Raw genomic sequence first — 26,499 nt, forward strand, 5'->3', positions numbered from 1 at the left:
ACTCCGGGTATTGCACATTGTAATTATCACCTTTTCCATAGACTTCAATCCCATATGAGTAACAAGAACTACTCCTCAAAAGAAGCCATAAAAAGGGATATCGAGCGTAGTGTGGCTCCAAGGACAACACATTTTTTGAACAGGGAATTAAAAATTTGCCTAAACGTTGAGAAAACATTGTAAATAATGAAGGAAAATATATTATTGATTAATAAATCCTTTTTTGTTAATTTTAAAACCACCTTTAAAAAACGCACGAACTTATGGACTTACCTGATATATACCAGAAATTATTCGAAAAGTTGTTTAATCAAAATTAAAAATAGGAATACTAAGTGGATCACTTTCAGACGCGACAAATGCCGAAAATGTATTGAATGCATTAAAATGTAATTATTATTGGATTATTGAAATTTTGTTTGAATCGAAACTTGTTACTTACAAACAGTTTTTAAGTGAGTCCTATCCGCGATCATCTACAACAGAAAAGGTGTTATAAATGTACTAAAACGAAAAGGAAACTCACTATCACAAATTTCTATTGGGTCTAGTTTGATTTCAATTTAAATCAGTTGCTCCTTCTCTTTTTAAGGCATTCACTGCTTCTATTGCTATGGATTTGCTGAAAACAATGCAGTTTGTGCTACTTTTTACACCTAAGATAAATATCATGGCTTTAAAACGTTGGTATTAAATTAAAAAAAATGGCATCAATTTGGGTTCTACAAGATGTTGCTATTATTTCTGATACAAACAAGCGACAAAAATTTATTACAAAAAGATAATTTTGGTTGAAAAAAATATAAACACAATTAAAATTTTTAAATGAAAATAAAGTTTTCATAAAAAGTGAAATACCTTATATAGATTATTCGAAATTGAAATATCGAAAAAGAAACCTTAAATTTCATACCGAAACTAACGTCTCATTTTATATAAATTGCGGGTATACTCGTAATAGTATTAGGGCTTAGTACTGATTATATTTTCTTGAACTTTTGCACTGAAAATTATGTAATTATTTTTAAATATTTTACTACCACGAACACGACAAATTTGCTATAAATATTAAAAAAATGCCAAGCCAACAGCCACAAAAAATGTACGAACATGAAATTTCGTACTAAGACAAGTACTTTAAGCACTTCACATATGCGTTTGTATGTGTGGTAGTAGAATCCTGCTGGCAAAAAAGGAGTGCCTAAATTTCTGCTAAAATACCTAAATAAAATTTTCGCCAAAAATATGCATGATTCGCATATTTTATGTGACGTAAAAGAATTAAACACATCAAGAAGTCGTTGCCTGCTGGCAACAAAATTTGTGAGCAAAGTTAAAGTTGAACGAAAGTTTTTACTTCCATATTCATTTATTATTTTAGCTGTTATTTTTCATTTCCATTGCCACCAGCCTTCATTTATTTATTTATAACGTATTTGTTTAGCATGCCAGGCAGGTACAACAAGCCAGAGAACAATAAATGTCAATTATATGAGCGCGTTTTGGCTGCGTTCAATTCGGTCAGCAGCTACAGACAGGGAGTCGCAGCCAAACGCACTCGGAAAACACATGAAATAATACATACAATATCTACATGCACATGGGCATATGAATACATAGAATGCACACATCGTACGCGCAATATAAATAAATGTACGGTTGTTCGCGTCCTGGGTTGGTCAGACGGTGGGGCATGCATGCAACAGTTAACAATGTCGAAAACAGTGGTCAGCCTGACAATGTTCCGAGTCCGTATACGAGTATTTACACAGTTACAACACCGAACTGCTGCTCTTTTTCGCACTCCCCTTTGCCCCTTCTTGTTCCCCTTCGCCCTCTACCAGACTTTGCGCCTTTTCGGCAGCTGTATCAATCGTAAAAATATAAATTGTTTTATATTCTGGCTGCCTTCCATTTACTGCTGTGACGTTTTTATACCAACTCATAATTTCACCAATACACGCATTCATATGTGCAAAATGTCCTGCTAAAAATAATTGCTTTTCCACGTGCGACATGACACAGGATGGCCAGCCCACGATTCGTGCTGCATTTATTTTTAACCACTACATGGCGCTCTAGGCTCTTTGTATGTTTCTAGCCTTCTCGTATTATTTTTACACTGCATTTTATTGCATTTGTATTAATGGTTGGGTATGAATGTACGAGAGGGAGTTTGTCGAGAAAATTAATTCAGTTTTCGCTGTCGTCCTACAAATATTTTGTAAAAGTTACTAAAGTAATTATAGCTCAAGCTCTGCGCACTCTATATAAGCCGCTTATTTCTGACTTCAAACACATATCAGAAATTTGCAAATAATCTTAAGCTTTAATAATTTTATGTAAATTTTATTAGTAAGGAATATTTGCAGCTAAATATTCTAAGGTGAGCTGAGTTATGGCATTTTATTAAGTTAAATATATATTGAACTCGTGCTAAACACTTTACGTAATATTTTTGAATTTTTCAAGTCCTGTTTAAGCCTTTAGTACAAAATGTTCTGGACTGTACTTTGGTAAAGACTGCAATTCCGCGTTTAGCTAACGATATTTCAAGACTAAAGTCTTTTGTATCTAAATCGTTGAGAGTAAAACCTATTATACAAAATTTTTGGTACAAAACTTTTATACTAAATTTTTGATACAAAGTTTTTGTTCCAAAGTTTTAGTACAGAGACTTTGTATTAAATTTTGAATACAAAACTTTTGTACTAAATTGTTAGTACAAAACATTGCAATAAATTTTTAGTAAAGAGCTTTGTACTACATTTTTAGTAAAAAGCTTTGTACTAAATTTTTAGTACCAAATTTTTAATACTAAATTTTAAGTACCAAATTTTTAGTACACAACTTTTGTAGTAAATTTTTAATACAAAACTTTTCTATTACATTTTTTATAAAGAGCTTTTGTACAAAAGTTTAGTACAGAGATTGGTACAAAAATTTTAGCACGAAATTTTTTTACTAAATTTTCAGTACCAATTTTCTTTACAAAAGTTTGAATACCTTTTGGGCATTCATTAAATTTATAGTATTAAGTTTTATTTTGATCTTCTATTAATTACGGTTCCTATTAGTATACATTTTTCTTATGCAATTTTTTTCAGTGCCAAAAGTTTTTTATTTTAATTGTATGTATGTAATTGTAACGAATTTCTGGCGAAAAAACTTTAGAACTACAATTAACATAAATAGTTCAAAACAAAAACGTTAGTGCTAGCCTTTAATTTTGGTACTAAGAAATTTTATTAAATATTGGACAAGTCTTTTTAAAGCAGTTCTAGTATTTATTTTTGTTAAATATTAAAAAGTTTTCTATTACATTTTTAGTACTTACAACTATACATTTCTGGCAAAAAATTAATTAGTATGCAGAAATAAGAAAAATTAGTATGCATACTTTTTTACTGAGCTTTTAGTACTGAGTTTTTTGATTATTGTAAGCTTTTAGTACTACATTAATAGTACTAAATTCTTAATATTATGTTTTTAGTACTAAATTGCCTTTTTGCTAGTACCAAAAGTAGTTTAAATTAATTTTAAGCCCTTAAAGTAACAAATTTCTGGCGAAAACAACTTAAGTACTCAAATTAATACATACATTTAAAAACAAAGCCTTTAGTGTTAACATTTATTGTGGTACTAAGTAATTTTATGAAATTTTTGGTAAATTTTTTTACTGGATTTTTAGAATTTAATTTTTTAAGACCAAACATTTTTTTATTAAACTTTTAGTACTTAAAGTAACAAATTTCTGATAAAGGCAAGCGTTGGTACTAAATTGGTAAACAAGTTTTCTACTAAAATATTAGTACTAATTTTTTATTTAAAATTTTAGTACTAAATTATTGGTCCCCATTTTTCAGTAATAAAAAGATTAGTACTAAATTTTTAGTACTAAATATTAGTTTGATCTATAATTTAAGTCTTTTTCTATTAGTATAAACTCTTCGGGTCTTCTTGGATAAGCACTTCCATCGAAAATTTGGTTCGTAAAACGATATTCTGTTATGTTCAGCCAGAAGTTTGTGTTGCCTCCATTAAACTAATAAATCTTGGTTGTTTAAATTCGGTAACAAGTACTGTCAGCTGTAACGCAAAATCCATATGAAAAAAAAACTCAACCAAATTACCAAATTTGCTTCTTTGGTGATGTGGCCAGAGATTTTTTCACACGGAACACCCAACGAATTTTCAAATTTGTTTCTACAAAATTTTTAAACGCAATAAAGTTCCAAAATTAGCAGCTGCACATCGAATTTGATTACATTTTTTATTTACTATATTAACATTTAAGATCTTTTAATGCTTTACATCGCAAATTTTTAAATTTTAAAGATCTAAATAAATAAGCAGCTAATAAAAAAAAGAGTTAAATGGTTACACGTATTTACCGCTACAAACCTCAATCCCAGCATTTCCCAGCTAAGCTTCAATTTTCTTGCCTTTTATAAGGGTTTTGTACTTAAAAATTCCTATTCCAACTCAGGCCAAAAAAAGCACGCCAATAAAAGCAATCTTGCTTGTGGCCTTTTTCATAGACACACACTAAGCCTATGGTTTAAGTTTTGCATATGCACACTCAAAAGGAGATTCAACTTGAAAGGAAGCGTAAAAACAGCAATAAAAAGACCAATTGTAATTGCCTGCATCACCAGGACTGAGAAAAGGCAAGCACCGTATACCAAATTCCAGACACCGTCCAAAAGACTACCAAGAACTGTGAGCTAAGGCAAATCAGTGGCAAGCAGAGTAAACGAAAAATAAAAAAAGAGAAACGAAAATAAGCAAAATAAAACGCACGAGATCAGAAAGTCAAATGTGAAGCAACAGTCGGCTTTCAGCAATTTTTTCAGACCATCGCCAATGCAGAGTACGGCACACACATAAAAACGAAGGCGCACTCGGCCACTAGCGTATTGTCATATACGAGTATATGTACGTACACATCTAAAAGCAGTTGCCAAGCCAAGAGTACAAATCGGCAGAAAAACAAAAATTAATGTGTACACGCATATACACACGTAGATATTTATATTTACACTCACAATACACACTTAAGCCAGTCGAATTGCTGCGAAACAAAAGTGAGGAGTTGTTTGTCGCACACAAAGGCACTGACACACAAACACAAATACATACTTGGGGACGTGTTCCTTTGCGCTACGCAGATTGCCTTATGGTGCATACTTATTAATATGCGAATGTCAATTGAGGCGAGAAGAAATGCCATGCTTTGACGACTGGCTGTACACTGCAATCTTTTTACTTGTTTTTAGAAGTTATAAATATATGCAAATGTGTGTGTATGTACATGTATTTGTATGTAAACTTGCTGTAAAGGGATAATATGTTGGGAGTTTAGAAGTAAAGTACTTTTAAATTTAGTTTTAAACTTTAAATGACTCTTTTTGAAAGGATTTTTCAGACTTGCGTTAAAATATTTGTATGTAGGAAAAAGTAGCTAAATGGGTTGGTAGCTATGCAAAATGAATGTAATGTAGTATTTACTTACTTTTAAGAGTTGAAATGGACGACTGAGGTGTATTGGGATCTATAGTCTCTAACTATGAGTAAAAAAATAAAAAAATTAAATGCTGAAGACTGAAATCGAGTATACGCTGCAATGTGTGAAGAAAACTTGGTACCAAAATTGCTTAAACAAAGTTTAAAAATTTGAGATATATATACATACTTAAAATATTTCAAAAAATTTTAGAGAATATAACAAGAGATGTAAATCTAGAAATAAAATTTAATATAGTATATATAGGGTTTTCCAATAACAGGTGTTATTGGTAAATGGATTGCGCTAGCGAAAGATTATTAACAATTTTTTATGGCCGGAATTGGATGGTATTGATCTAGACAACGTTTATTTTCAACAAGACAGCGCTACGTGCCACACAAGCAACGAAACGATTGATCTTTCCGAATTGTGTTATCTCTCGAAGAGGTGATCACAATTGGCCACCGAGATCTTGTGGTTTAACACCTTGTGACTTTTTCCTTTGCGGCCACGTGAAAGAGAAGGTCGACGCCAACAGCCCAAGGTCGATTCAAGACCTCAAAGATGGAATTCGCGAGGCTATCGAGGACATGGGGCAGTCACTTTGCAATTTCGTCATGGAAAACTTCATGAAAAGTATATTGTCCTGTAAGCGTGGTCGGGGTGGTCATCTGCCTGATGTTATTTTCCACTATTAACGGCATACCTTCCTCTTTATGATGAAATAAACATCCGATCATTTATATTAAAAAATAGCATTTTTCTTTGAATATCAAAATAACACCTCTGTTTGGAAAGCCCTATATTTAAATTTAGCACTTAAAAGTTAGCCCAAAAATGTCTTTAAAAAAATATATACACTTATACTTAAATTAAGAAAATTTTAAAGAAAAATTGCTTAAAGTTTTCGCACCTAAAAGTTCGCACCAAATTTTTTTTAAAAAAACTTATTTACCTATACTTGAAATAGAAAAAGTTAAAAATAAAAATTTTAGACTAAAATTTAGTATGTTTAAAATTTTAATACTCAAAAGTTAGTACTAAAGATATTTAGTAAAAATTTATAAGCTTATTTATAATATAAATAAATAAAAAAAATTATAAAAAAAATGTATAAATATAAAAATATAAAATACAAGACTACTATTTAATATGGGTCAAATATTCCGCACTTATAATTTACCACTTAAATTGTTTCAACAAATTTCAGAGCACCGAATACAAAAAATTCCCCAAAAAAATCTGAACTCAAGTTTATATCCTTTTTGGGTGTTTGGTCGAGCTCCTCCTCCTATTTGTGGCGTACGTCTTGATGTAGTTTCGCGAATGGAGGGTCCTACTGTTTTAAGCCACAATAAGTAAGTCTTACGCGATGCTGCTTCTGTGTGACATATCAATTAATTTTCCTTTGGCTATTACGGAACATATTTCTTCAGTCAAATTAGGGAAACAATTGTTCTGTAATATTTATGATTTTTATTTACTAGAACTATTTTGGAAAGCTCTAAAAGACCCTTACTGAAATTTGTATTATATTTTCATAAGCACCAAAGATTTGCACATAAAATATGTTGTATTGCTAGTAGTATTAGATAAATACTTTATTTCATATACTAGATAGATATTTAAGAACATATGCCTTCAAAAAGACTTAAATTAATTGTTTTTGATACTCATCTCGGTACATTATCGGGACTCATTTCCTTTAAAATATCAGTTAGTCATAGATCGTGCGTATAAATAAGTTGATTTTTCAATACATATGGTATATTATATTTATACATCAACTAAATATATATGTAAAATATTAAAATATATAATATATATAATATATTTACAAAATATCTATATACGTCCTTCACTTTCAAAACCTCTACCTGTTAGTAAAGTCACCCTGCAATAGGCCCTACTGCGCGTATAAGCAACATTTGTTGCTTACTCACCTACCTGTTATTGCATCATAGCAATGCAGCTTGCACTTTGACAGATGAGTGGCACACGATCAATGCAAATTTATGTTAAGTATAATCGCTGTGCATACATATGTACGTATACACATAAATACGAATACATACATACATATTTGTAAGTACCCATATACTCGTGTATGATATCACTTCCCCTTGAAACTACTTTTAAGTCAAAGTATTTCAGTATGTCAAAGCTGGCAGCGGTTTTAGTATGTCAACTACTTTGGTGCAATAACCTGTCAATGCACAATTTTTTCCAACAACTTTTTGAAAATCTGTAATGGGCATATTCGCTGGAATGAAGGTGCTACAAAGCAAAGCAGAGAAAGTGAACCAAAAAAAAAGAAAAGCTGAGGAGTGAACCACAAAACTGACGAACTTGACTGCAAGCGCAGCACCAGTACAAAACTGCATTACACATTTTCCTATATATATTTATAAGCACTTGGTGTTTACGCCAACAAGCAAATGCCTTTTCTTTTGCTTTGCCTGTGTGCATTTTCTGCATTTGTGCTTTAGAATCGACTGCTCAACTGCACACTAGCTTTTGTATTTATCTTCTATGGAAAGTAGTGTACTTTGCATCGCCTGTCAAAATTTTTGTATTTGTATGTGTTTGCCATACAGCGTTTGACATTTATAATTGACATGCTTTGAGCAACAATGAAACTAGAAGCAATTTCGATTACGTCAATATCGTTAGTACTTAATTTTTACCTTGGCTGGTATTAGTGAGTGGCCATAATTGAAAAATAAAAGGAAATGGTTTTGACAATATTTTACTAATATACATCAAAAAGAAGTTAGTAAAGAGTAAAAAAATATTCATTTATGTGTAAAAGTTAAATGTTTTAAAGAAAGTTTAGCATAAAAAAGAAAAATTAAACAAATTTTTTTGGAATTTAAAAAAATGTTCCCCAAAACTAATTTTTTATAAAAGCTTAATTTGAAAAAGAATCAATTACTAGAAAATTTTAAAAAATATGTTTAGCAAAAACATTGTATATTTAAAAAGAAATTAAATAAGTTAAAACATTTTAAAAAGCTCGGAATTTTGAAAAGTTAGTACACTTTTTTATCGACTTTTTCTATTGTGTACGAATATGAGTACTAAATAAATTATATATTTTAAAAAGCCCAGAGTTTTTGAAAAATAGTGCTAGAATTTGCTTTTCAATTTTGTACTAAAATGTGTACTAAAATTAAAATTTTCAATGATGTTCTAAAATATGTACTAAAATTGGTATGTAAAAAATTTAATAAATCAAAATATTTTAAAAAGCCTGGAGTTAAAAAAAAGTGGGCTGAAATGTACTTTTTTAATTATGTACTAAATTGTGTACTAAAATTTGTATGCAAAAAAAATTGAATGAACTAAAATATGTTAAAAAGAGTGGAGATTTTGAAAAAGTGTGCTAAAATATGCTTTTTCAATGTTGTACTAAGCTGTGTACTAGATTTGGTACACAACTAAATTTAAATTAATAGAGTATTTTCAAAAGCGCATTGTTTGAAAATGTGTACTAAAATTTACTTTTTCAATTTTGTACTAAGCTGTGTACTAAAATATGTCGGTGGAAAAATAAAATAAATTAAAATATTTTCAAAAAACTTAGTGTTTAAAAAAATAGACTAAAATGTACTTTTTCAATTTTGTTCTAAAATTTGTACTAAAATTTGAATGTAAAAAGTAAGTAAATTAAAATATTTTAAAAAGCCCAGAGTTTTTGAAAAGTGTACTAAAACTACTTTTTTAATTTTGTACTAAAATGTGTAATAAAATGTGTAGATAAAAAGAAGTAAATTAATCAAAATATTTTAAAGAGCCCGGAGTTTTTGAAAGGTATACTTAGATATGTACTAAAATTTGTATGTAAAAAAATGAAATTAATAAAAATGTGTTAGAAAGCCCTGAGTGTTTGAAAAAGGGTACTACAATTTGCGTTTTCTATTTTGTACTAAACCGTGTACTAAAATTGGTATGCAATTAAATTTAAATAAATAGAATATATGAATTAAAAAACCCAGTGTTTGAAAAAGTGTACTAAAATTCACTTTTTCAATTGTGCACTAAAATGTGTACCAAAATTTGAATTAAAAAAAATTAAATGAACCGAAATGTTTGGAAAGCTCGGAGTTTTTGAAAAAAAGTGTACTAAAATTATTTTTTTAAATTTTGTGTACTATACTTTGTAGGTAAAAAAATTTAATCAACTAAAATATTTTAAAAATCTTGGAGATTTTGAAAAAACTGTACTGAAATATGCTTTTTCAATGTTGTACAAAAATGGGTACTGAAATTTGTATGTAAAGTGTACTAAAATTTGCTTTTCCAATTTCGTACTAAAATGTATACTACAATTTCTATTTACAAATTTTTTTTGTTTAGTTTTCTGCTTTAAAAGTTTACTAGAAATTTTGTTCTAAAGTTTCTAATCAAGAAAAAGTTGGCCAAAGGTTGTGTTCTAAATTTGTTTTGCTAAAAATCAATCACCATCTTTGTTTCAAAATTTTCTAAAAACAGCCACGATTAAAAATGTCTACTGCTACAAAATAACTTGTCCCAAAAGCTTAGTAGTACTACAATTTGTACAAAAAGCAGCCCCTTATCTTCCCTTAACCAATTTTGTGAAAATTTTCACAAGCATTTTTTGAAAGTATCTATTTTCAAATTAATGTTAATAACAAAGCAAGAGAAAATATTTCTGTATCAAAAATATACTTGGGTAATTAGCATAGCAAATTTAAGCTAATTACTTACATATATGAATACGAATAACGGTATTTGCTTATAGGCGTATATGTATACACAATTTTACATGATTTATAATTCTTGGGCAAAAATCACTCAATCAAACCCCCTGAAAACTCAGAAAAGTGTTCAAGCTACGAAGTATGTTAACAACGAAATCGTCATAATAATTAAAGTATACATTTGTGGTTACAACGCATAACGGTATATAGGACGATTGGGCACAACGAAGGACGAATTGTATGTGAAGCTGGCAATTTGAGCGGCACGATTTGCAAACACACATAAAAACATATAAATACTCAAACACAATTGCGCAAAGTCGTAACAGATACAAACATCTCAAAATCACACAGTTGAAAATTTATGTACGTGTATGTGAAATAGTAGAATGTACGTGAATGCATATGTATGTATGTGCGCTGAGTGTACGTTAATGAATACAAGTAGATACTTGTGTAAATGTATTTGGGAGTGCATTGATGTGGATTTTGTTAATTAATATCCGTCGCGTAGTGATTAAATACTCTGATGATGGCTACAAAGCCAACCATGAACAGCAGAACAACAGAAATGCCAATAACAACAGCAAGACGCGTGCCAACAGCAGGAATGAAAATAGGGTGGTGGGAAGTGTAGAGCAGCTGTCTTAGTGGCATAAAAACAATAACAGTATAGCAATCCACTGACACAACAGTGTTGCCAATTTCGCTTAAGAGAATTTATGCTTTACTTGCAATGAGTTTCCATAAATTAAGATTCTACGCTTGTTTGCACGCTTCGGGCGGTCAAAGCGCTACTACTTGAAAAAGCTCACTTTACCTATGCTCTTGCTATAATCTCGCTGGTAATTGAAATAGAACTTACTTTATTTGCTTCACTTTCAACTTAAATATTAAGTATAAAAACATGTGCTTTTTGGGACTCAAAATGTGCATGCATTTTGGAAAAATTACGGAGAGGTGTAAAACTAAGCAATTTTTTACCCATAAATTTGTGCTAAAAAATCTGCGTAACAGTTGAGTTAGTTTAGTACAGTTTTTGAATGTAAAGAACAAATCAGTCAAAGTTGTACAAAAATGTATGTTTGCTAAAAAATGTTGCTATGCAAAACGAAATTTCGGGTACTAAAAATTGCTGTACTAAAATGTACGTATGTAGAATTTTTGGAGCACTAAAATGCATATTTTTTGAAAAGTTTACTATTAAATAACAAATTGAAGAAAGAACGAGCTTTTTGTTGAATAAAATTTGTGAACTAAAAATCCCTCTACTAAAATATATGTATGACAAATTTTCGAAGCGCTAAAATGCATATTTTTTCAAGAGCTTACATGTAAATCTGAGCTAAAGCAAAAATATTAGCTTGAAGCATTAAAAAAAAAATTAAATTTTAAAATATTGAATAAAATTTGTGTAGGGGAAAATGGGGAGTTGTGAGACACAGGGAGTTATGAGACATTGTTACCGTTCGGCATTATTCATTTGTTTACATTCGATTTTAAGTGTCAACAAGTGTTCTCGATGCGATCTCACTTTTCAGCTAGCATTGGTCATATTTACACGCATTCGACGCATCTCTCCAGTTACTGTGTTTTGGAATTTCTCGGTAAGTTTTTTTCATCATTTGTTTTGCGATACATTCGATTAGTTGTTGAAGCAAATTGCAAATGTTAATATATAAAAATTATTAATTGCCCTATTAGCTTTGAATTTACACATTCACCTGGGCATGAACGTTCGATGTGTTTATGACTACGCGGCCATTTATAAAAAAAGCGATTTGGGGAGTTGTAAGACAACAAATGTGGGGAGTTGTGAGACACCGTTTTTTCCGACGTTTTAACGCATCTTTCATAAGTACCTCGCAATATTCATGCCGAAAAAGTTAAGCAGAAACAACTCCATTCATTGCAATGTATGCGATCGAGCTGTGCACCTAAAGTGTGCCAATTTACGAACTGGTTATTATACATGTTCTCACTGCGAATCATCAGATTGATGGCATTGCATTTTTTATACACTTTTTTATAACAATTGTCTTTTCTTTTTTATTTTTCATCTTAATAAAGAACTAACAACTAAAATAAGTCATTTTTATTGATTTAAGCCATGGTGTCTCACAACTCCCCACATTTTTGTATTTTGTATTATATTTTATATGATTATATACAATTTTAATTTTAAGGAAAATTGTAGTTTTGTTAAATAGGCCATACCAATAGCTTCCAGTATTCATTGACTAAAGATTCCATCGTTGACATATGCAGAATATTAAGATTTTGAGTAATACGGGTCCAAAAACAGAACCCGTCTCACAACTCCCCATTCTCCCTTACTAAATATTCCTGCACTAAAGTATGTGTTTAAAGAATTTCCATGTGTATAAGATGCATATTTTCTCAAAAGTTTAGCAGAAAATCGTAATTTAAAGCCAACCAAAAGTTTTGTACTAAAAATATCTAAACGCATTTTGGTACTAAAAATCGTGTAACAAAATATTTACTGTAATCTACAAAATTATGATTTGCTATGAATATCAGTACTAAAAATTGTTTCTACTAATTCGAGTACTAAAAATTGTACTAAAATTTTGTAAGTTCTACTTTTAACTTGTTTTTTCTGGTTTACGAAAATTCATATTTTCCAGTTAAAGTATCGCAAAAATTTTTTACTAAAAATGTTGCCAGCCCTTAGTCTTAAATATTTTGACAAAAATTGGCGAAAAATGCGAGAAACTACAAATTTCCTACGCATAACACTATCTAAAAAAATGAAGTTAGATATGAATATGTGAACTGCAAATTTTTCTACTAAAACTTTGTCTACTAAAAATTGTTCTCAAATTTTTTAAATGGCAATTTTATATTAACTTTTTGTCTACTACAAATTGTACTAAAATATTTTTAACGGCAATATTATATACGGCTTTTTGTAGACAAATAAAAAAATACAATATAAACAAAATAATAAAAAAATTATATGAATAATATTTGTGTACTAAAAGTCCCTGCACTAAAATATGTTTATAAAGAATTTCCATGGTTAGAAAATGTATTTTTTTCAAAAATTTAGCAGAAAATCGTAATTTAAGCCAATCAAAACTTTTGTACTAAAACCGTCTAAAAAGTTTTAGTACTAAAAATCGTGTAACAAAATATTTACTGTAATCTACAAAAATATATGAATATCTGTACTAAAATTTTTTGTACTAAAAATTGTGCTACAATTTTGTAAGTGCTAATTTTAACTTGTTTTTTTCTGGTTTACGAAAATTTATATTTTCCAGTTAAAGTATCGCAAAAGGTTTTTACTAAAAATGTTACCAACAGCTTGTCTTAAAGATTGACAAAAATGTGCGAAAAATTTAAAACAACATAAACAACTACCTAAAAAATTAAGATTTCCTATAAGAATTGTACTAGAACTGTTTATACCAAAAACTCGTGGACTAAAAAGTATACTAAATTTATTTTCTGTTCCAATTTTATATTGATTTTTTGGTTTCCCAAAACTAAAATTTTTCCATAATAAAATTGCAAATATTTCAGCATTAAAAACCATCTGCCCTTCGAAAGCGTCAGAAAATTGTAAAAATATGTGTACAAACTATAAGGCGCACCAAATACCTAAGAAGTCATTAATAATATTATTAATTCAACAAATTTTGTACTAAAAAAAGACAAACAATTGGAATGTTCAACTTTCGTACTAAAAAAAAATTGGAAAACAATTTGTATGTTAAAAACTTTAGTCAAGTGTTGTAAAAATGCAAATTTCGTAAAGTGCTTTTAGCTCAAATCCGTACTCTTAATTGATTTTTTTCTTTGTTTTTTTTTGTAACAAAACAGATAATAATATTGTAGAATAATTTTGAGTTAAATATTTGCACTAAAATTGTTATCGAGAAAAGAACAAAAATTTAAAGAAACTTACTAAAAGATCGAAAAAGTAAAAAAAATATTTTTCTTTTATATTTTTGGAAAATTTGACGAATAGCGCATCGGAATTTACCCGTGAACCAACGTCTTTTTACTTGCTTCAGAAATATCTACTTTTTTTTTTATTATTATAATCGAAAATTTATTAGTGCTTTTATTAAAAAAGTATTTATTCCAAATAGCTACGCTTGAGCGTAAAGCTCAGCTCAGCTCTTGAGTGTACTTCCAAAATTTCTTCTTCCCTTCCCCTTCGCAAGCACATCCAAATACTTCGAGTCATGGCAATACTGTTGGCGTCTGCCGCCAATACTTCTCTCTTTGTGGTAGTTATTTGTAATCATTAGTTAATAAGTTTCACATTTAAGCTGCTGGTAGCGTAGGTGGTGGCCGACGGCAGTTGATGGCTGCAGCGAGCGAAAGACAGAGTGTAGCAATTGCCCTGCAAGCAGGTATTAGTAATTTATCAGCAACTGCTGGCAAGAAGTAATTTTTAGGGAATTGCACTTACACCTACATATATGTGGATTGGTAGATGTATTTGTGAGTATTTGCAATTTATTCATGAAGGCAACTGAATCAGGAACATGAATGATTTGTGCCTATATGACAAATGCATTTATATTTAAAAAAGTGATTGATTTTTCGAATACTTCGCATTTTTCACGAATATTTACTGAAGTCCATCACATCCTACACTATTTTTCAAAATTTTTCTAAAATTTTATTAAATTTTACTGGAAAAAATTTATTGTTTTAACAACCTTATTGGATTTCTGAAATTGAAAAATGTATAGATATTTTTACTTGTTTTTTATTTTATTTTATTATATTTTTATTTTTTTATATTTTATTTTAGGTTACCGTACACTTTTCCCAATCCATTTTTCCCAAAAGTCATTTTTCCCAAAACTTTTGTTCCCAATAAAATAACTCCCAAACCAATTTTCCCAAAAACAATTTTCCCAATTCAATTAAAATCCTATTTTTCCCAAACTTGTTTTTGACGTGATAACGTCTTATAATTCGATTTAACAGGCTGCACGCACGAAAAAATGTGTCGTTACCTTGCTCATTAGTGTTACCTTGCTCATATGTAGTTACCTTGCTCATTAGTGTTACCTTGCTCTTTAGTGTTACCTTGCTCTTTAGTGTTACCTCGCTCATTAGTGTTACCTTGCTCTTTAGTGTTACCTTGCTCATTAGTGTTACCTTGCTCTTTAGTGTTACCTTGCTCATTAGTGTTACCTTGCTCATTGCATTGAATGAACTGCAAATTCTTTCACCATTCGAAAGCTACATCCTCCACGAGTAACATGGATTATATTTTATTTTGGAAATAGGGCTCGAGATATAGGTCAAAACGTGGACCCGGGTAACCTTCGGATGTGTATGTACAATATGGGTATCAAATGGAAGCTGTTGGTGAATGCTTTAGTCCAGAGTATTTTTCATGCCGCTCCGTGACTAGGGTCTCGAGATAGAGACCAAAACGTGGACCCTAGAATGTGTTTGTACAATATGGATATCAAATTGAAGCTGTTGGTGAATGTTTTAGTACAGAGTATTTTTCATGTCGCTCCGTGACTGGGGTCTCGAGATATAGGTCAAAACTTGGGCACGGGTAACCTTTGGCTGTGTATGTACAATATGGGTATCAAATGAAAGCTGTTGATAAGTGCTTTAATACGGGGTAATTTGTTATGTTATGTTATGTTATGTTATATTATGTTATGTTATGTTATGTTATGTTATATTATGTTATGTTATGTTATGTTATGTTATGTTATGTTATGTTATGTTATGTTATGTTATGTTATGTTATGTTATGTTATGTTATGTTATGTTATGTTATGTTATGTTATGTTATGTTATGTTATGTTATGTTATGTTATGTTATGTTATGTTATGTTATGTTATGTTATGTTATGTTATGTTATGTTATGTTATGTTATGTTATGTTATGTTATGTTATGTTATGTTATGTTATGTTATGTTATGTTATGTTATGTTATGTTACGTTACGTTATGTTATGTTATGTTATGTTATGTTATATTATGTTATGTTATGTTATGTTATGTTGTGTTATGTTGTGTTATGTTATGTTATGTTATGTTATGTTATGTTATGTTAAAGTATATTATGTTATGTTAATGTTAACTCATTCTCTATATCCATACAAAATATCTATCAAACAAATAAAATTAAAATTTTCTTTTCTAAAATGCAACCATTCAATCAGTATTTTCTTATGACGTTATCACGTTAAACTATCGTCAGTAAACCGGCTTTACAGACAACCTCTTTTTTTTTGCGTATAACTCCTTTTCGCGTGGGCGGCCTTCGGCCGCGCTTCAAAAAAATAACCCTCATCAGTCCAGCTCCGGCTACGCAATCCACCGTATTTTTGCGTAGAACTCCTTTTCGCGTGGGCGGCCTTCGGCCGCGCTTCATAAAAATATCCCTCATCAGTCCAGCTCCGGTTACGCAATCCACCGTATTTTTGCGTAGAACAAAAGTTTTGGGAAAAATGACTTTTGGGAAAAAAATCTTGGGAAAAACAGTTTGGATGAAAAAATTTGGGAACATTTGCCTTTGGGAAAAGTAAGCATTGGGAAAAAAGTTTTGGGAAGAATGGATTGGGAAAACTGGTCGGCAACGTTTATTTTATTCCAATTTATTTTATTTTCTTTTCTTTTATTTTACTTTTTACTTCATTTTCTTTATTTGATTTATTTCCTTTTTACATTTTTTCTTCACTTTATTGTATTGTATTTTATTTTTTGTACTTTTACCTTCATTTGATTTACATTTTGTTGTCATTTATTTATTTTTGTCTTTTAGTTTATTTCAGTTTATTTTATTTAATTTTCCTTTTTTTATTTTATTTCGTTTTCCTTACCTTTTTAATTTTTTTATTTTTTTCTTTATAGTTTTTCTTCACTTTATTTTATTTTTCTGTACTTTTACTTTGTTTTGTTTTCATTTTCTGATATTTTATTTAATTTTTTTTATTTTACTTTATTTCATTTTATTTAGTTTTCTTCACCTCTTTAATTTTTTAATTTCTGGATTTCTCGTTTGTTTACATTTTTTTCTTATTTTATTTTACATTTTTATTTTCGTTATTTGTTATTTGTTTTTATTTTTTTTTGTTTTAGTTTACCTGCCTTCATTTCATTTTGTTGTAATTAATTTTATTATACATTTTTTTATAACTTGCATCTCTATTTCTTATTTTTTTTTTTTTTTTTTTGTTATAGCTTTTTAATTTTTTAATTTGATTTTGCTTTTTTTTTTGTTTGTACGAGTATGTATCAAATAACTTATTTTACTTTAACTTCTATTGCCTCGTCATGTATCGACCTCCGGAAATTCCTTGTTGGAATAACTCGGTCCTGGATAGCGATTGCAAACCTTCGGTTTCAGAAAATAATTTTCCTCTTTTTAACCACAAATTGGATGGTTGTGCGTCTATCCATTCCATTTCAAGATGATGGGGATGGGCACCGTATATTATTTTTGCCTTCCATGCTCCGCTCATTTCTGCTGGGGATTTTAAGTTGCAGAAATCCTAAATATTTATAAGATTCGCTGCTATGCAAGTTGTCTATAATATTAATATTTTGGTCTACTGCGTAGTTTTTTTCGGATTCATCAAGCTGACCTCTCATCAAGTGTATTATTTTGCACTTATCTGTTCCAAATTCCATTTCTACGTCATCGCTAAAATCTTTACTGCCATCTATCACCTCATAAAGCTTATGCTTTTCGTTTGCGTACAGTTTCAAGTCGTCAAGAAACAGAAGATGGTTGAACGTGTGCTCTGTTACTTCCGTTTTGAGTATAAAACCATTTTGTTTAAGTGTGAGAAGCCTGCTAAGTGGATTGAGACCAATGCAGAACCATAGGGGGTTTAAGGCATCCCCTTGAAATATACCACGTTTGATTGCAATCTGTTTTGAAACAGTTCCATTTAGAACCAGTTTAGTATTCCACTTGCTCATTATGCAGCCCAAGAGTGCAACAGTGGCAGCATCGATTTTGTATACTCTTAATATTTCTAATAGGTAATCATGCGGCATTGAATCAAAAGCTTTTTTGTAGTCAATAAACGCAACGCTTAATTTCAGCCTTCTTCTCAGAGTTACTCCTGTGATTACAGTGTCTATAATAAGCTGATCTTTAGAGCCCATTGAGCGCTTCCTGCAACCTTTCTGTTCTCCACATAAAATGCTGTTAATTGTACAGTGTTCATATATTCGGCGATAATTTTCGTCAAGAGCTTGTATGTCGTGCTCAAGCAAGTAATTGGGCGATATTTTGCTGGATCAGCAGATGGTGTGTCCTTTGGGAGGAGATAGGTCACTCCGGCTGTAAGAAATTCTGGGATAACAGCTGTATTTTGCAGCAGCTCGTTGTAGCAGCTTGCGAGTGCTTCATGCATTACTGAAAGCTTTTTAAGCCAGATGTTGTGTAGCTAATCTAGGCCAGGGGATTTCCAGTTAGCTGAAGTACATATATTATTCTTTATTTCTTCTGCAGTTATGCCGTAGAAGTGCATTGGTGCTACGTTATCCGCGTTTTCTTTTTCTTTTGCTAACCAATTCTGTGTTTTGCTTGTGCCCATATTTTCTCCCAAAACTGCTCTAAATCTTGTTGTTGTGGATATGGTATATGAGATTCTGCATTGCTGTTTTGTTGCAGATTTCTATAAAAGCTCTTTTGATTTTTGTGGAAAAGCTGGTTTTCCTTCCGTCTCTGATTACTTTTGAGGTATCTTCTTAATAGTTTTGAGTAAGCGGCGAGTTGCTGTACTTTCCTATCAATTATCTCGGATAGTTGGTCAAGATCCACATCCTGGGGTTTAAGCGGCGCGATGATTCTAGATACATGTCTGAACAATCTTTTCGATCTAGGCCTATTTTTAAATGAAGTAAGCCTCCCTATAGATTCTCTTAGACCGGCAATTCGTGTTTCGAGACTCCTTTGCCACTAGGGGACTATTGGCGTTTTCTGCGTTGTTGTATTTTTAAATGTCTATACCTTTGGGAGCTTCCCCAATAATCGTACAATAGTAAGAGCAGAAACATAAAAGAGAGTGTTAACATATTCCAAGTTGGTGCTATTGGCGACATATGCTGGCAGAATTTTCGAGTTAAGTGTTTTTGCCACTTCGTTTAATTTCTCCGATTCGCCTAATCGTGGTATCCTTGGTCTTAGCAAAGGATCCATACCTTCATAATTCGCCAGATAATTTTTGAAAGTTTCTTTTACCTCCCGTTCTTCATTAGTTTCTGGACTATCGCTGTCAGTACTTTCATAAATCAAGTTAATTTCAGGTCGTGCGTTGGTAAATTTCGCTAAATTTTCAGGCTGTGGGTTGCGTGCCTCGGTTATATCTGGTATTATTTCTTCATCTCTTCTTTCCACTCCTCGTAGCTCGTGGCGCATTGCACTTTTAATTTCCTCTTGCTTTTCTTTTCTTACATATTCGTGTTGAAAGATTGCTTTTTTTCTTGTAGCAAGGCTATTTTCGGTAAGCTTCCCATTCAGATGTCTGTATCTTCTTAGAAACAGGTCTAGCATTCTCTCACGATAGGTCGTCATGTGCTCCGATTCTTCACAATTTGTGGAGATGTAGTAGCAGCGCAGGACATATTCATTCATTTCCGTTGTCCATTGAATACGCTGTCTAACAAGATTAACTTGGGAAACACTTGTCGCAGTGTTGGGGTTTTCGTGTTGTTGGGCCACTGGCGACTCCGCTATCTGATGTCGATGAGCAGAGCCCTCGCCGGCAGCCGTGGCTTCTGCCGACACTTGAGCGAATATCCTCGCTCGGCTGCAATCATTAGATTCCTCTATAATGCGGCTCTCCGTTTTTCGAAACGGGTACTTGCATTTTAAACCTCCTGCCAGGTGGTTTACAGATTTCCTTCTGGGTTAACTGTGTCCTTCAGACATGCATTCACACAGCCGGCATGTTAGGCATTTTAGCGGTATGTTTTCTTCTTCGCTGAAACTTCGGAGCCGTGGAGTCGTTACTTCCAGCACCCCTCGGTGAGGGATGTCCGTGCGGGGTCGTGACTAGGGGCCGCGGGGTTGTCATGCCCGTCAACTCTCTAATGAGAGATGCCCTTATTTTATTTTATTTTATTTTATTTTATTTTATTTTATTTTATTTATTTTTCATTTTTTGATGTAATGTAATTTTTTCAATTATTTTGATATTTTTGTTGTTTTCTGTGTTATTTTAATTTTTGTTTTTTTTTATTTTTTTATTATTTTTACTTTATTTCCTTTTACTTATTGTATTTAATTTTTTTATTTTCTTAATTATAAAACTAAAATAATATAATAATAAATTAAGTAATTTTGTTTCATTTGAATTTACTTTATTCTGTTCTTTGTTTTTAATAAATTTTTTATGTATTTTTATGTTGCCATAATCAAATCCCATCTGCAATATATTGTTTTTTATTATATTTGACTCTTTTTCTTTCTCTTCCTCTCTGGCCTCCAACACCAACCAAGCGCCTGCATTCGGTTAACCCACTTTTAGCGATACCAGTTACAACTAACCTCTCGTGCCCATTTAACCCAGTTGGTGCGAAAAAAATATTATACCGAAAAATAGTCACGTCAAAGTCGCATATGCACACACAAATGGTCTTACTTAAGTAAACTATCAGCGAAAATTGTTGTGCGAACTCTACAATTTAGATTTTACAGTAACCTTTTTAATTACTAAACGCACACTCCACACACCATTCTCGCACTACCATCCATAACCTCCCACCAGCCAACTCCGGCCAGTGGTTTGCACTCTGGTGGGCAGCAACTATTTACCTGCCCGCTGGTTGAACACTTAATTAAATGTTACACATTCCGCATGTTGCTGGTCCAAAGCATTCATATGATACGACTGCTACTATTTAGAATGACAATAGTATGCACGAACTTATGTGTTTGAGCAGGAAAACCGCAGACAAATGTATGCAAACGCATTTCTTTTTGTCTATTTTTTCTACCAACAAACACTTTTTTACAACAATGCACGGCGGATATTTTGCTGCTGTGAATATTTCGGTTTTCATGTCGGTAGTGCGTGTCATGTGTAGGTATATTTTACTGCTTCTATGTATAAGTAATTACGAGTGTGCAAGTTTTTGTAGCTTTTTCCTTAAATGGCATCATTTTACAATGCTTCACTGGCATTTCCGTCTTTTTAGGCACTAAAAATGGTATTTCTAATTTGGATAGTCAAAACTCGAGTAGGTTAAAAAATAATAAAAAGATAGAAAGGAGCTGCTCACGTGCATGCATATGTACATATATACATATATGGCATCAAATTGCGAACAACCAACACTGGCACTTTCATTTAACATCTACTGTCATACGCCATTACTCATACGCCCCGTTGACCAACTAACAAAGCATAGCAATAAAGCTATTTAACTATGTATGTAGTATGGCACTCAAGTTCAATTAAAATTGAAATACGAAAACAGCAAAAAGACAAATTATTAGCCAATTATAAGATTGTACTATGCAAATAACAATTGATTAGAAAATAATTTGAAGGAGGCCAATGAATGAGGCCGTGTAAATTGAAGGAGAAAGAATAGCAAGAATACACATAAATCAGTTCCGTTACATAAAGCGGAAAAATTCTCATGAAAACAGTAAAGCACAGGTATTATTTTGTAAAAACAAACCAAAAAAGGAAAAAAACAAAACAACGTAGAAAAGTTAAACACCAGCTAAATGTATAAAGAAGACAACGTGATGTGGGTCAGTTTGAGAAAAAGTAATTAAAACTTTTGCTTTCGTAAGCCTTGCGTGAGTGAGTGGATGTATGCGAATTTATATTGCATTCTTTTATGTTATTTAGTTTTGTTATTTTTTATTGCTTTAGTCAACTTTTTACGACTTGCGCAACAACCAGGAATTAGCACGCGAAAAATATTGTGCTCCTAAGAGGTAGACTCTCATAGGGATAAGAGTGGGCCTTGCAGGTGTATTAGCAGAATAAACATGTATAGATGCTGAGTTTTAAAGGAATTTTTTAAATAATACGATACCTAGCTATTTTTTCGCCTAATGCGAAGTCCAGTTAAAGATTTTAAAAATTTTGTTTCGAAATACATGGTTTTATTTACTGGGAAGCTTAAAAGTGATTTTAAGCCTAACAGTAAATTTTTAAATCTTGGACTAACTTAATTGTCTGTTAGTCAATCGGGCGGGGTTTTTTTTGATCTACATATCTTCTTCACACGTCAGGCAATCTCTTCGTTGTAGACGGGATATGCAGACTGAACATGAGACAGTAATAGCACACAGGGCGGCACTTTTTTAATAACTGTAAATTGATCGATTGCGCACGGCCGTACCAGAAGCGCGCATTCAAGACTAGAAATCATGCATGAGATATTTTACCACCACAAAAAGTGTACCTCAAACAAAAAAAAACAGCTCCAAGCTTTCATTTGAGCACAATTAGAAAAAAATCAAAAAAGTTAATACAAAAAATTAAACAAAAAATTAAACAAAAAATTATATATATTACAAAAACACTAATTTAAAAAAAATTTTAAACACTACACTTGATTTACTAAAAAAAATATTGTTTATGTAACCAAAAAATTGCTTAACCTTTTTCATTTCGTTTTTTTGTACTGACAACTATTTAGGAAAGGAAACTTCCACAAAAAACTAAAAATTTTGAACTTTACATCTTGCCAAGCATTCAATAAAAAAACTTTATTAAAAAAAAATATATTTAAAAACTATTTTATTTAAGGACCACACTTGATTTACATAATTTTCTAAAATATTTTACTTTAAGAAATTATTATATTATCAAAAAGTATTGTTGAACCTTTTTTTAATTCTCCTCCGAAAATACGATAAAAAATATATATTTTGTTTTTCTTGGGCTGAGTAAGGCAAAAAATACCCCAAAAGAACCATTATAAAAAGAGAAATTTAATAAAAAGAAAGTTTACAAAAAAAAGTTTGATAAAAAAAAATTTATTAAATCCTACACATGATTTGCAAAAAGATAATTTTATAAAAAATATTTTATTTAAAAAAAATTATTTAACCAAAAAAATTTATCAATCTTTTTCATTTTTTCTCAGAAAGTCCGATCAAAATCTCGTAGAAAATATTTTTTTTTTTTTTTTTTCTTGGACTGACAACTATTTAGGAAAGAAAACTTCCACAAAAAAATAAAAAAATTTACCTCACACCTCGCCAAGCATTCAATAAAAAAATTTATCTAAAAGAAAAATTTTATAAAAAAAATTTTCAAATACTACACTTGATTTACAAACAAAAAATCTAAAAAATATTTTATTTACCAATCATTCATTTTTTTTCAGAAAGTCCGTTCAAAATCTCATAGAAAATCTTTATTTTGTGTTTCCTTGGCTTAACAACTATTTAGGAAAGAAAACTTCCACCAAATACTCAAAACTGTGAACCCCACATCTCACCAAGCATTCAATGCTTTCTTTCATTTCAGCATTACTTCAAAAAAATTGGAAAGTTCGCAATTAAAAGTGCCTTAGATATGCTATTGAAAACCTTAATTTATTTTTTCTTTGGCCGACAACTATTTGACTTACAATTTACAACAGAAAACTTCCAAAAAAAGTCTAACTTTCGAACCCCTACATCTCGCTAACCATTCAATGCTTGCTTTCATTTCAGCATTATTAAAAAAACCGGAAAATGTCGAAATTAAAAAAAAGGTTAAAAATATGTTTTTTCTTTGTTTTGTATCATCACACATGCAATTTAAAATTTTTTTTTAACCGGAAATCTAATTTTTCAACCTCTATATCTGCTCAACCATACCATATTTTTCCGCTACCTTGTGCCCAATTTATGCTACTGTTTAGTAGGGCATCTTTACCCAATTTCAGCAAACTCGATGCGACGAAATTTTTTCGTAGCCGTACTTGACTTCTTTTGCCCCTTAGGCTTTGTACTGGAATTTTATGATAACAGCTAGAAAACTACCCGCAAATATGCTTTCCTAGCAACGATACGAAAAGAAAACAGTTTTTTTCGTTTATAATTTGATGTTAGACATCCCCAGCGGCATCGAAGGCGATATTAAACGCATGGCGGTCAAGCACTCGCACTGAGTCACTCTGAGCCAAGGCGGCTCCTTAGCAACATATAATAGCGGAATTTTTCAAAATCAAATTACTTTACAAAAAAAAAATACTTAAAAAAAATACAAATAACAAATCATATTTCATAATTGAAGTGTTATACAATTTGTGAATTTAATACTAAAAAAATATTCTTTATTCAAATTTTAATGATTACTTAAAAAGGGTATACTTATTTTTAACAGAATTTTTGCCAAATAAGTACTCCAGTACTTATACCCAAATTTTTTTCACGAAAAAATTCTCTATCATTCATTTTTTTATTCACATATGTCCACTTAAAAATTCTTACTACATAATCTGCTTAGTAAATGGAGTTCAGATCCAAGTCTGCGCTACGTTCTCTAAACTCCAGATTTGCTCCATTGTTCTCCTCCTCTCCTCCTCATGCTGTCTAATTTAACATTTCTACTGCGTTGTTTGTATTCATCTCCGATTCTCAATTACAGAGAAATACGTGAGGGCATCATACGCTGCATATTGGCTACGGACATGGCGCGTCACAATGAAATACTAACACAGTTTAAGGAGATTACACCCGTATTCGATTATTCAAATCGCGCACACATAAATTTGGTGAGTATGGAAAATGGAAAAGTTATAAGCAAATTCGTGATTTGTTATTTAAAAAAATCGTGAAATCAAGGAAATATGTGAAATTTTTTTGAATTTCAGTACTGAAAGCAATACAGATTTGAAATACTGTTTTACTTTCCTCTTTTTTCCTACCATCTTTCAACATTTATGCACTCATACATAATACCTCTCGCTTCTTCTCTCTTTCTACCTCTGCCAGCTCTGTATGGTGCTGATTAAAGTGGCGGACATCTCAAATGAGGCGCGTCCCATGGATGTTGCCGAACCTTGGCTTGATCGACTGTTACAGGAATTTTTCGCACAAAGCGCTGCCGAAAAGTCTGAAGGCCTGCCAGTCACACCCTTCATGGATCCGGACAAAGTAAGCAAGCCGGGTTCACAGGTGCGTTTCATTGGTTTGGTGCTATTGCCGCTCTTCGAAGCGCTGGGTGATTTGGTGCCTGAAGTGATTGAATTGATTATCATACCAGTGCGCATAGCGCTCGATTACTACAGGTAAGTAATAGCAGCATTTATCCACTAACTGTAGTTACTAAAATAGCAGCATTTTCTTCTTTTCTTTTTCTTGTTCTTTCTCTTTCTTTCTCTCTCTCTCTCTCTCTTCGCAGACGCTTAAACGATGCTCAAACTAAATCGCGCAAATCTGTTGCAGACACCGCCTCAATGGCCGCATCGGACAACATTAGCGCCGCCTCGGATGGTGGCGGCAGTACGACTGCTGTATATACAAGTGGCGGCCATGCACACAGCCCAGCGGCTGGCACCAATGGTCAGGCTGCGGGTGCCAGCACCGCCTCCACAGGCAGCGCCACCACCGGTACCGGTGGCGGTGGCTCTGGCAGTGGTGGCACCAACTCTGGCGGCAGTATTTCACCACAAATGCCACGCTCACAATCGGGCATTAGTGTGAAGTCCCGCCGGAGTATACCATCACAGAAATCTGCCTCTCGCACATCCGTCGATGAGCCGCAATGCTTGGCAGCGGAGCTGCATGATTTGCCAGAGGGTAGTGAGAGTGGCGACTCGGAGACGGCTACGGAAGTGGATGTAAGTAGATATTCGGTATGATGGAGTTTCTAATAATAATAAATAATAATAATTAACTTTTTAATGAAAGTATACATACATACGTGATTGAGTAGCATGCCTAAAGGAATGTGCTACAGAAACTTTTAAGGTGGTCGTTAATTGGTTGAAAAAAACTGCATGTCGCAGCCGGTAAAAGCAAAAAGGTGAAAGGTTCTTAGAATGGTGGTAATTATAAGATAGTAGTGTTCTATATAAAGCTTCTAGACAAATTCCATTTTGCGCCACTTTAGTCTTGAGCTCACGACCCGCAAAGCTGTCATAAGAGCTCGACGCTACACTCACTCTATCAATTGAACTCATGCCCCATTCGAACTCGTCATCCATCGTGGCCCATTCTATTCTTATTCTTTCGGATTTCATCTCGTCTAAGATAATCTGCTAAGTGCTTAAAACCCTCTCAAAATCTGAATATCATACAAAAACTTAGTTAGGAATCTCTTGTGGATTTAG

At 31.9% G+C, this 26,499-nt stretch overlaps 1 protein-coding gene across 1 annotated transcript in view; it reads left to right on the forward strand.

The window, feature by feature from the left end:
• LOC128858971 (high affinity cGMP-specific 3',5'-cyclic phosphodiesterase 9A) overlaps positions 1-26,499 on the forward strand; it is a 293,177-nt gene that overhangs the window by 258,110 nt on the left and 8,568 nt on the right. Inside the window, exons 9-11 of the mRNA XM_054095601.1 lie at positions 24,813-24,939; positions 25,160-25,455; positions 25,569-26,007. Coding sequence (XP_053951576.1) covers positions 24,813-24,939; positions 25,160-25,455; positions 25,569-26,007 — 862 coding nt within the window. The remainder of the gene's footprint in view (positions 1-24,812; positions 24,940-25,159; positions 25,456-25,568; positions 26,008-26,499) is intronic.

The sequence above is a fragment of the Anastrepha ludens genome, chromosome 3 (genome assembly GCF_028408465.1).
Source record: "Anastrepha ludens isolate Willacy chromosome 3, idAnaLude1.1, whole genome shotgun sequence".
Taxonomy (NCBI): Eukaryota; Metazoa; Arthropoda; class Insecta; order Diptera; family Tephritidae; genus Anastrepha; species Anastrepha ludens.